Raw genomic sequence first — 11,526 nt, 5'->3', positions numbered from 1 at the left:
ATGTCTTCCGTTACCCAAACAACACGCATGCCGATGCCGTACTATTTGCTCCGTCATATAACGTCGTCAGTTACCCATTTCTCCGTCTCTCCTTCTTTCATTTCTCACTCCTTTCCGTCTCTCACGCCGGCATCTTAGTCATCTTCTCCGGTCACAATCTAACCCTGGTTGAGTCAAGAGTCCACTGAAGGCTCCCAGTTCGGGCAGCTACAGAGCTAGTTCCCGTATAATAGGACGCGCGCCAAGCCGTTTTGCGATTCTTTCCTGTGACGGCGTTTTCTCCCCTGTTGAGCGACAGAGAGGATTAGCGGTTGATTTTCGAGCGGTTTTTATCACAGGATCAGTGACGAAGGTGTTTCAGGTTCGTGTGGATGGTTTAATTTCGTTATGCTTACTCTTTTCTGTGAGTTCTTGCGTTCAGTCTTTGACTGAGCGTCGTGGAATGGGACTTGTCTCGCTATCTCTGTATTTCCCCTTGTGAAGGAAGGAATTGTAGTGTTTGTCTTTGTCTTTGTGGCTCATGTTTGGTTCTGATCGGTTCAGGGGCGTTGGGAGATTTGTTTTGAGTTGCTTTGATTTTTGGTTGTTGTTTCACTTGAGAGCTTGACGATGACTTTTCATGGAGGGGATTCGTATACGCAGTCTTGTGTTTCCGCTCAAGGTAAAATAACGTTAATCCTGGACTTTTCTTGGGGATATAAGTGGGTGTTTTTCTCTGTGTTTGAGATTAGTGGTTTCTTGATAGGTCGTGGAAGAGATGATCTGTACATGGAGCTATGGAGGGCTTGTGCAGGTCCACTGGTTGATATACCTCGAGTTGATGAGAAAGTCTTCTATTTCCCTCAGGGGCACATGGAACAAGTATGTCTGATTTCTATTTTTATTTTTCGTTTCAGATCGGTTCTTGTTTTGTGTTCTCTTTTCTGTGAATTTGTTTCCGAAGAGTGTGATTCATGCGGAAACTACAAGTTTGTGTGTTTGTTGATTTGTGGGCGTTGAATAATGTAGTCTGTTTGTTGTAATTCAATTTCTAAATCATTATGTAGTTTGCGTGGTTTTGAATTGAAATTATAACATTTCTCGTGGATTGTAGTTAGAGGCATCGACGAATCTGGAGCTGAATAAGAGAATTCCTCTGTTTAATCTTTCCTCGAAGATTCTCTGTCGCGTAATTCATATAGATCCGCTGGTACTACTCTTTATTATCTTAAGTTACTCTGTTATTTCTGCTTATTTCATTTTAAGTTTGGCACTGCGTTGGGGAATCTAGGCAGAAGAGCACCTTGTCGTTCTTATTTTGTTCTTCTCCTTTTTGACCCTTTCCCAGAATATCAAACTTCAAAATTTCTGCATGACCTGCTAGGCTTTCTTGTACCTTTTTAAGATTTCAAGTATTGGTATTGGTTCATTCCCTCTCTTTGGTTTCATGACAATTGTCGGTCTCTATTATTTAGTGAATAATGTTCAGTTTTCTTATTTATCATTTTCCTCCATGCTTGTAGGCAGATCATGAATCGGATGAGGTTTATGCGCAAATAACTTTGTTGCCGGAATCAAATGTAAGAACCATATAATTTATTCCAAAGTTTGATTGTTGATGGAATTTTGCTTTGTCTAATTTCAAATTGTTTTTCTGGTGTCAATGGACTTCATTGTGGTGTATATCTGCAGCAAAGTGAGCCTAGAAGTTTAGATCCATGCCCTCCAGAACCTGTCAAACCAGTTGTTCACTCGTTCTGTAAGGTTTTAACTGCTTCTGATACCAGCACTCATGGTGGGTTTTCTGTCCTCCGAAAACATGCTAACGAGTGCTTACCTCCTTTGGTGAGACCTGTTCTTTATTCCCTTTACAAGAAGAGTCTCTCTCTTTCTCTCACTCTCTCCAAGTTTTAGACTTCTAAATTTCCATTGTGCAAATTTTCAGGACATGACTCAGGCTACACCAACTCAGGATCTGGTCGCCAAGGATCTTCATGGATATGAGTGGCGATTTAAACATATTTTTAGAGGTTACACATTATCTTTTCGTTTATAGATCTTATACAAGAGCTTTTCCTTTACTTATTGGTCTATTCAATTTGCTCGATCATATGTTATTTTAACTGATAAGTTAAGTTATACCCTTTTACAAGCAGTGTGAAAGTTTGTTTATTCAGTCTGCTATGCCAATAAAATATTCTTCATTATATTGAACAGGTCAGCCACGAAGGCACCTGCTAACGACGGGGTGGAGTACATTTGTTACTTCTAAAAGATTAACTGCTGGAGATTCCTTTGTATTCTTGAGGTAACAGTTTTATCTATATTCCCTTCCCCATCCATCCTGTTCATTGCATTTGTTATGTGTGAGAAGCAAATTGTGATAACTCTAAACCTGGACAGAGTAGTTTTTAAAACTTCATTCAAATTTTAAATTTCCTCTTCTTTATCAAATGCGAAACTTTAAGGCACATGAACAGAGAGAAAGAGACAAAGAGATGGAGAATACCAAGCAATGTCATGTGGAAACCCCAAGGCCCCCTAGGAAAAACCTAAAGGACCTATTTGAGCACAAATCAGCTATACTAACTTATGGGGTTTGGATTTGTAGGCTGCTTAACATACTCAAAATGCCAAAGTATTCTGAAGTTTCCAACGGACATGTCTATTGCGAATTACCTTAAAGCTTGAGCATGTATGCTAATGATTGCAATTTTTTCCTTCTAACATTGCTTGAAAAACTTTATGTACTATTCAAAAGCTCACCTCCAATGTTTTACGAGAATACACTAATAGTTATTGTAATAGCCTAAGATGCACAAAGACTTTAGTTTGGCTAATGTGTCCATGTCCGGCACGTGTCACACATTTGGACACTCCCAACACTTATTGGGCACGTGTCAAACACTTATTAGCACAATAGATATGTGTTAATCCCTAGTTATACGAAGTCAATATGTGTCCCAATATTTTTTAGACACAAATGAAACACTTACCAAACATACTAAATTGACCCATGATGATATTGGACAAAAGTAATAAATTATGTATAAAATACATCAAAAATTCATTTTTAAGCATATAAATGTGTAAATTTATTGTTGTTGAATTTCCTTCTAGTATAAAATGACATATATTTTAATAAGCGTACCGTTGCCTTGTTCATGTCCTAGAATTTTAAAAAATGATGTGTCATTGTGTCCATGTTGTATTGTATCCATATTCGTGCTTCTTAGGTCATAGTTGTGACGAGGAATTATGACCTGAGAGAAATATAATCTTGCTTTCCAAATACCCATGAAAAAATCTAGGTCCAACTCAAAATAGAATCTTCCTCATCTAAAACTCTCTTATTTCCTAGGCTTTCAATATTTAAGTCTTTCAGAATGACCTCTACGCAAAATTAGCATGCAAGTACTTGTTTTTATGGACTCTTTGGTAATAGAAAAGGATATTATACGTGGACAAAAGAATTACTGTTTGATCTTGTGCATTATTGTTTGTTGGATCAAACATGATATGAACCAAGACATCAATCATGCAAGATAAAACTTCGAAGACGATGTGAAAAAAATGTTGTTCAAATTATCATAAGATGTTGCAATTCATGCCACATTAAAGAAGAATCAAGCTTTATTTATTCTTGAATGGTTACAAATTTTGGGTGTGATAATTTAGAGTTTTGTGTTTCTTTAATGTATTTTAAGGCTTATTTACATTGTGGCTAATTATAACCATAAAGTGTACATAGTGGCTAATTATAGTCATAAAATATGAAAGTTGCAACTCTTGGAATGCCTCATGGAAGGTTAAGGGTTTTAATTTTGAGGCTATATGAAGTCATGTATGTTGTCTTTGTAAGGAGACTTGAAAAATATAGTAAAAAGAGCATTTTTGCTTTCCTTTGGTCAAAGGCTAAGTTTCTTTGTAATTCTATTCTAGTAGTTTAGATTGCATGTTTAAAATCATTCAAGCTTGCCTTGAGATTCTATGTAGTTTAGATCGATCTTGCTTGTGGAGTGATTCGAATCTCACTTAAGTGTTCTTGCCTTGAGATATTTGATCAACAAGGTAATTTGAATCTTACTTTCCATGTAGTGTGGTATCATAGCTTTTCTTTGAGTTGATTACTTATCAAAACATCCTCTAAAACCCTATGCATGAGCAAACACTTCTGCTATAAAGATGTTACAAGTATCACTCATTCAGCAGTGATTTGTTTGTTTGAGCATGATCTTGCTTGAAGAACAGCAGCCAGCAGTATCTGCTGTGATTACGAGAATGCAGAACAGTGATTGATTTTCTGACAGAATTATAGAGTCCACAGGAAGCCATTCTCAAATATGGAACAGTCCTATCAAACGAATAGAGCTTAAATATTAAAATGTTGCTAGAGTTTTATGAAAACATAAATTACCAACTTCAGCTAGTTACAAACATGACTTAATATGCTTGAAATTTCAAAATTGGTTAGCTAGTAGGTTAAGATGGGGTTGGATATTCCATTTATCGGACCTTTAAAACGTAGTGTGCATTATGTACTATCATCATGTGAAGCAATCTATATTTAATTTCTATGGTGGTTCAAGCTTTAGTTCACATGTGAGTTGGTTTAATAGGGGAGACAATGGACAGTTGCGTGTTGGGGTGAGGCGTCGTGCTCAACAGCAAAGCAGCATGCCACCATCTGTGATATCGAGTCAGAGCATGCACCTAGGAGTGCTCGCAACTGCATCTCATGCTGTTACAACCCAAACCCGTTTTGTAGTCTATTATAAACCTAGGTACTCCAGGATTTCAATTCGGTAGTCAATTATATTCTTATTGAAGAGGACTAATCGGTTTTCTCATTAAATCAGGACTTGTCAGTTCATAATAAGTCTGAATAAGTACTTGGAAGCAGTCAATTATAAATTTTCTCTTGGCATGAGATTCAACATGAGTTTTGAGGGAGAGGATTCTCCAGAGAGAAGGTAGTGAAATAAATATTAAAAATGACTGTAATGTTCTTGATGTTTGAGTTTTATCTCCTGACTTTTTTTCCTCGACTAATTAGGTTTTCAGGAACTATAATTGGAGCTGGAGATATTTCACCTCATTGGGCCAATTCAAGCTGGAGATCACTAAGGGTGAGCTACTCTTTCTGAATTCCCCACCGGGAACATCATTGTTTCAAACCCCTTTCGAATGATTTACTTAATTTAACAGTTTCCAGGTTCAATGGGATGAGCAAACATCTATTCTAAGACCTGACAGGGTTTCGCCTTGGGATATAGAACCACTCACGTCTTCAGCGGTCTCAAGTTTGTCTCAACCCGTTTCAAAAAACAAAAGGCCTCGACAATCAACTGAAACTCCAGCTCATGGTTTGACAATTTTGTTTATGCTCTCTTTTGTCTTTTACCTGGATCAGTCAATTCTATATGTATTCCAGCTTCTATTTTATTCTCTGTTTCTAATTGAAATGCAGATGGTGCTGATTTGACTAAGTCAGCACATTGGGATTCTGGATTGGCACAATCTCATGATGGTAAACAGTTCGGTAATGCAACTGAGAGCAGATTAGGTGAAAATAATGAACTGTGTCATCATAGTGAGATAGATACTATCAGCAACAGCACATGTGTCTCAAGAACACAGACTGATGGGACCTGGCTATTTTCTACCCAATCCAATGGTTATAAAGACCCAGTAAATGACACAGCACAGGATTATAAAACTGTACCTGTCTGTGGTTGGTCTATTCTGTCAGGACCTTCAAAGGTAAGTGATGATCAAATACTTGATCCCACTGAAAATGGGAGGAAAGGCGAAACTGTAGCTAGTTGTAGATTGTTTGGCATTGATCTCAATCATTTGGCTAAACTTCCTGCTGAGAAAGCATCTTCTCAACCGAGCAGTATGTCTAGTCACACAGATGGGCGCATCAGCACCTTGTCAGTGGCTCAGTCCGAATCAAAATCTGACAACATAGAGGCCTCTATAGATAGAAAGTTAGAGCCATTACAAGCATCTCTGAAGGAGACTCAAAGTAGCTCAACTAACACTAGAAGCCGCACCAAGGTGCAGAAGTTAAACTCATTCACTCAATTTTGTTGTAAACAAATTGTGTTCATGAACTAAAAAGGCTATTCTTTGTTACTTATGTTTGGTGTCCAATTGTGCCAAAAGGTTCACATGCATGGAATGGCCGTGGGTAGGGCAGTAGACTTAACCATCTTAGAAGGCTATGACCAATTAATAGATGAACTTGAGAAGATGTTTGATGTCAGGGGACAGCTGTCTGCACGAGATAAGTGGGAGATTGTATATACTGACGATGAAGGGGATATGATGCTTGTTGGAGACGATCCATGGGAGTGAGTACTATTAGATACTCATACTTCAATCTATATGATTCTTCTTGTAGACCTTGTTTCCACTCATTCCTTTGTTTTCATTCTTTTGCAGAGAATTCTGTAACATGGTGAGAAGAATTTTTATATGCTCTAGGGAGCAAGTGAAAAAGATGAGCTCAGGAAGCAAGCAGCTGGCGTCAATAGAAGTTGAAGGGGCAGTAGTAATCCCCGACTCCCCTGCAATTTGAGATAGGAACTTAATTTTTGTTATTGAAACTCTACGTCAGATGTCTTTCCCTTGTTTGTTTGTTTTGTTAGAGCTTGTTGTGGTTTTGGGTCTATAATAAATCATAAAATTGAAAGAGGGGCAAACGAAGGGCTGTTTATGTGACGACACATTTTTTAGAGCCAATTAGAAGCCAAGCTGGATTTTTGCTAACATGAAAATCTAAATAGGCGCCAAAGGAGTGCGATGGGATGTTCGGAATAATGCATTATATCATAGAGACTTGGCTTCTGGAGGTGGGATGAGTTTGTGTGAGTCTTTTCCTTTCTTTCCTGATCAATGTAAATATATCTTTTCTAGACTTCAATCATTTTATTCAAGGCAGAAGACTGGAAGCATCATATGATGCTTAAGCTTCAAGAAAGGTTTATTTTACTCGTGTTTTAACTTGATGCTTACACCATATGCACACACAAACCCAACACTAGAACCTTTTATTTCCGTACATATTTGAATTCCATATTCATTGGTTATTGCAATGAAGGGAAGGGAGCCAGGAAAGTGTTCGTTCTACCTGGCAATTTTCAAGTACTAGCTCTTCACATTCTGATCTTTAACAGGACTATTTTGGCTGTCTGAAGATCACAATGCCTGGCCAACTTTTGATTACAATGGGGAGGTTTCAAAATGCTTGTTTGTTTATAAATTTATATGATTATGGTGGACAGCTGATTCTTCACGTTTTTGTCCATTTAAACTCCGCCTGTGATTCCAATGCAAGGTCAGATCAATGCCTTTAGCATATACTCTGACTTGATCCTATCTGTTGTTGCAGCTGCGGATGTTGGAGTGAATATGATACCATCTCTGCAGTCTGGTTAGAAGCCAGGGGAAGTTCCAATGAGGCAGCCAGTGGCGGAGGCGGAGGTGGGGGCGGCGTTAGTTGTGGCGGCACAAGAACGGGCGGGTCAGAACATCGGGTTGTTGGGATAACTGAGCATCTACAAAGAGGGCAAGTTGAGTTGGAGGCGAGCCAGAGATTCATGCAGTCAATATGAAACACATGTTTGCATGATGGGACTTGCAACAATTCCTCTTTTATCTCGAATTCTCCCAAGCAGACGCAGCACCTGATATTAAATAGATAATATAGTTATTGCTTTTTCTTTTGAGTTAGTGTTGATTTTGATTTGCAACCCCACATATCTTAAAGAACAGTATGATCTCGACTTAAAGTCCGAATCTTTCTCTCAACCCTAATCGGAGATTATCACAGGTCGAAGAGCAAGATAAAATTGTAACAGCCAAAGTCTACTCCTAGTAGATATTATCTTTTTTTAGTTTTTTCTTTTAGACTTTCTCTCAAAGTTTTAAAACATATATGTTAGAGAGAGATTTTCACGTCCTTATACAGAATGTTTCATTCTCTCCCACCGATGTGGAATTTCCAAATCCATCCCCTTCAAGACCCAGCGTCTCACACTTATTCCTCTCTCCCGTCGATATGAGATCTCATAAAATCCCACATCGGTTAGGGAGAAAAACGAAACATTTTTTATAAGGGTGTGGAAACCTCTCCCTAGCAGCGTTTTAAAACCTTGAGAGGAAGTTCGGAAGGGTAAGCCTAAAGAGGACAATATCTACTGGCGGTAGGCTTGGGTCGTTACAAAAATGATTTGAGCTTATAGACCTATAATGAAGATTCATCTGTATACTTAGCAGGTAGAGTTATACTTAGGTCAAGAGTTTTATCATTTCTATTTGTCGTGCTCGCAACGGAAGAAGATCAATTCTTGTGAAGGTTAATCAATTATTTTTTTTAGAACTATGTATTAAAGTAATAAAAGAATAAAGAATAGTGTGAAATTGGAAGAAAAAGGAAAAATGAAACATGCCATTCATCTTCAATAACAATTTTGTCGGCCTAAGGTTCTACAAATAACACCTTTCAATAAAAGAAATCAAAAACAAAAACAAAAGCAGCTATAGAACCAAAAATATAAAAGCCACTTTTGACAAATTAAAGAGCGGATGTTATAAGAGATTCCAATCCCTTAAAGGGAAAGAAAAGAAAAGAAAAGAAAATTATAATCAAAGAAATTGAAAAAGATGAGCTTCACTTTTACCTTTATTTTGTTTCTTATGTGTGCTCCCTATTTCAGTCACTAAACCTTCCACCTCTATCTCTTCACTGTTCTATATATATATATATACATACATATATATATATATATATTGGTCCTTTTCATAATGCACATTGAAGCTAGACCGGACAAGACGAGGATTGTGTTAATCTTATGCTGCTCTAATAAAGATGTCTCAATGTATCTATTAAGCTCTTTCATAAAAGTACTATTGGGCGGTGGTTCCTCTCATCGTTAATAGTGGATAAATGTATTTTAGCCTCTACTCTTTCAAAATTTACAATTTAGTCCTTTAAAATAATAAACTTTGATACAATATAGGATCTTTTTCCTTCTCTAAACTAATTTTAACATTGAGCAAGGACTAAATTGCAAAATACTATCTATAGAAAGAAAATTACTCTTTTAACTTCTTTAGCGAATTCAATATCCCATACCCATTTAAAGAAACCAGTGTTCATGAACATCTTTTTCCTTTGAAAAGAACTCAAAAAACCAACAGAGTTTAGATTGTCAGAAAAATGGCGATAATACTTACAGAGAATCCCTGCTTCTTAGCTCTTCATTGAAAAAGATCTTGGGAAGTTTGTCCATGGGATTATCCGCCTTCAAATCCACTCGACAAGCCTGCACAATCAAGAACAACAAGATTGAGACAAAAATGGGACAAAATCAGACCAAAAATCGAACACCCACTTCCCAAAACAGAGAGATGAACATCAAAGCTTCAAACTTTGCATAGATTCTCCAACCCCAAAAGAAAATTAAAGCAAAGGAAACACCAAAACACACTTACAGTTGTAACATAGAGAGTGAGTCGATTAGAAGTTGTGGGAAGAATCGGAGGAGGAGAAGAAGAAGAAGAAGAAGAAAGAGAAGAAGCCCTTCTCTTGAGATAAAACAAGTAGAAAAGAAGAAAGAGAATAATAGAAAAGAGAATGGGAATGGAGAATATGAAGGCCTGATAAAGCTTGAGTTGCAGGGCTTGGGGATAAAGATGAGGAGGGGCTGCTGGAGTTTGAGGCACACCCATCAAACTTGTTTATTTATAAGATTAAACACAAATTTGAAGCTAAAACCGAAGAAACAGAGAAAGGGCGTTGGTTTTGGCGGAGGAAAATGTAGAGATTTAAAGGATTATTATGAAACAAAATGGTATTTATTCTGTGTGTAAAATGATACTGAGAGAGATGATAAGACATGTCCTCAAAGCTCCACTCAATTAGCAGAGGGCCCTGTTTTTTCACCAACACATATATCAATCATTGTTACTTCAAGTTTAAAGCTGTTTGGTTAGTAGGTGAAAAAGAAACTACCTCATAACTGACCGCGTTTTAGTTTTCGGTTCATTTTTTACTTGTACATGATGTGTCGTGTTTTAATCGATGAATTATGTCCGAGTTAGTGTTATAATTTCTTTTTTTTTAATTCCACGACACTAAAAAATACTTTTCTTTTTTATTAAAAATATATGTTTTAACTAGTTAAATTAAGAGCACGTTAATAATTTGGAAGTTAATTTGTAGGTGTTTTTTTTTTTAATTTTTGGGTTAAAGACTAAAAAAAACTTTAGAGGGTAGGATCGTAAATCATCAATCATTTTTTTTTTCTTTTTTAATGAAAAAAAAGGCAACAAGTCTAATTAATAAAATGTTTATTAACCTATAGTGAAAGTGTGGAATCTTTCATTAATTAATTTTTTTAATTTAAAAATAGATGGAGTTAAATATTTAACTTTTTGACCTTTTAATTAAAAGTATCTATTTGATTTTAGTTCAGGTTGATAAATTTAATAAGATGTATAAACAAAATTGTGGTAAAAATATTAAAATATTTAAATCTGTCCATTTGTTGAATGGCAAATATGACAAATAACAGATTGGAAATGATTGTTTACTTAACTTTTATACAAAGAAAAATCATTTTGTTACTTTTTCATTTGATTGCAATTTGTTTTAATTTCTATTAATAGAAATTTTTATTATATACTTTTTTTTTTTTTTAAGAAATCACAAACCATTTATCAAGTCACATAAAATTGTAATTCTTGAATTTGAACTAAGACCAAATAATTTCTAATAAATTATTTATTTGTATAATAATTGACAATAATTAAGGTAAACCGTCGTAATTTTTTGTAGTTCAAGGTTAATAAATCGAATTATCAACTTTTAAGATGAAAATTGGTGTCTTATTTGTTAAACTAGGTTCAAATTAATATATAATCATAGTTATCATCAGCGTATTTATTGTGTAACATAACATGTACGAGGTTTATTACCTTTCATGAAGTTAACAAATTCAAATTTCTAGTTGGGCGTTCAACTTTAATTCATTTAATTTTTTTTAAAGAAAAATTAAAATTAGGCATATAGGTTACTTTTTTATATTTAATATAATAATAATTTAAAAAAGAAAAACAGCATTTAGAATGGTGAAAGGCACATTATATTTTTGTTGCTTTTTTAGGATTGGAACAAAAATATTTTACATAAATATTAAGGAAGCATCCTTCCATACTTGACTGCGCCCAAATAATAATAATGAAAAAGATAAAAAGCAAAAGAATATGATATAAAAGCATTATAATAATAAAGTAAAATTTACGGTTCCAACCTCATCATTACAATACAAACACACATCTGATGTCACATCAAACTTTCCTTCATATCTCTTTGTAAATTATTTTTGCTATAATTACAAATTTAATATCTATAATTTTAAAAAACAAATAAGCTTATTCCTTCCACGATCACAAAATGGTGACTAAAAATTTCAAAACTACAATAAGCTGATGATAAGATCACAGAATCAAGGACAAAAAAAAAAAAAAAAAAAA

General features: G+C 35.4%; 2 protein-coding genes across 6 annotated transcripts; one reads left to right on the top strand and one right to left on the bottom strand.

Moving 5' to 3' along the window:
- The first annotated feature begins 213 nt into the window (after positions 1–213).
- LOC111459376 (auxin response factor 9-like) lies at positions 214–7,881 on the top strand. Of its 5 annotated transcripts, none has more exons than XM_023102251.1 (17): positions 214–361; positions 544–661; positions 746–861; positions 1,094–1,189; positions 1,503–1,559; positions 1,672–1,824; positions 1,925–2,009; positions 2,197–2,287; positions 4,599–4,763; positions 4,839–4,952; positions 5,036–5,108; positions 5,195–5,345; positions 5,450–6,042; positions 6,151–6,338; positions 6,430–6,538; positions 6,774–6,854; positions 7,379–7,467. In XM_023102251.1, exons 2-16 carry the CDS (start codon positions 610–612, stop codon positions 6,846–6,848), a joined length of 2,118 nt encoding a protein of 705 aa, XP_022958019.1. In that variant the 5' UTR covers positions 214–361; positions 544–609; the 3' UTR covers positions 6,849–6,854; positions 7,379–7,467. The 5 variants fall into 5 exon arrangements, with proteins under 5 accessions (XP_022958019.1, XP_022958020.1, XP_022958022.1 ...); XM_023102252.1 differs by lacking the exon at positions 7,379–7,467 and adding an exon at positions 7,164–7,282; XM_023102254.1 differs by lacking the exon at positions 6,774–6,854 and having other exon boundaries at positions 7,379–7,881.
- LOC111459379 (probable E3 ubiquitin-protein ligase RHA4A) lies at positions 7,011–9,876 on the bottom strand. The gene is made up of 3 exons (XM_023102257.1): positions 9,484–9,876; positions 9,226–9,314; positions 7,011–7,673 (listed from the first exon to the last, which is right to left on the bottom strand). Exons 1-3 carry the CDS (start codon positions 9,718–9,720, stop codon positions 7,340–7,342), a joined length of 660 nt encoding a protein of 219 aa, XP_022958025.1. The 5' UTR covers positions 9,721–9,876; the 3' UTR covers positions 7,011–7,339.
- Positions 9,877–11,526: the final 1,650 nt, after the last annotated feature.

The sequence above is a fragment of the Cucurbita moschata genome, unplaced genomic scaffold, assembly GCF_002738365.1.
Source record: "Cucurbita moschata cultivar Rifu unplaced genomic scaffold, Cmos_1.0 Cmo_Scf00022, whole genome shotgun sequence".
Lineage (NCBI taxonomy): Eukaryota > Viridiplantae > Streptophyta > Magnoliopsida > Cucurbitales > Cucurbitaceae > Cucurbita > Cucurbita moschata.
The sequence above is the reverse complement of the archived record's forward strand: the minus strand, read 5'-3'. Positions and strand labels throughout refer to the sequence as shown.

Bases quoted from the DNA above. Each gene is read 5' to 3' on its own strand.
- LOC111459376 (XM_023102251.1), top strand. From the start codon at position 610: ATGACTTTTCATGGAGGGGATTCGTATACGCAGTCTTGTGTTTCCGCT. The intron at 1,190-1,502 runs GTACTACTCTTT...CCATGCTTGTAG, and splicing joins TAATTCATATAGATCCGCTG to GCAGATCATGAATCGGATGA. The intron at 5,109-5,194 runs GTGAGCTACTCT...AACAGTTTCCAG, and splicing joins CAAGCTGGAGATCACTAAGG to GTTCAATGGGATGAGCAAAC.
- LOC111459379 (XM_023102257.1), bottom strand. From the start codon at position 9,720: ATGGGTGTGCCTCAAACTCCAGCAGCCCCTCCTCATCTTTATCCCCAA. The intron at 9,315-9,483 runs GTAAGTGTGTTT...TTGATTGTGCAG, and splicing joins TCACTCTCTATGTTACAACT to GCTTGTCGAGTGGATTTGAA. The intron at 7,674-9,225 runs GTAAGTATTATC...ATTTAATATCAG, and splicing joins CTAAGAAGCAGGGATTCTCT to GTGCTGCGTCTGCTTGGGAG.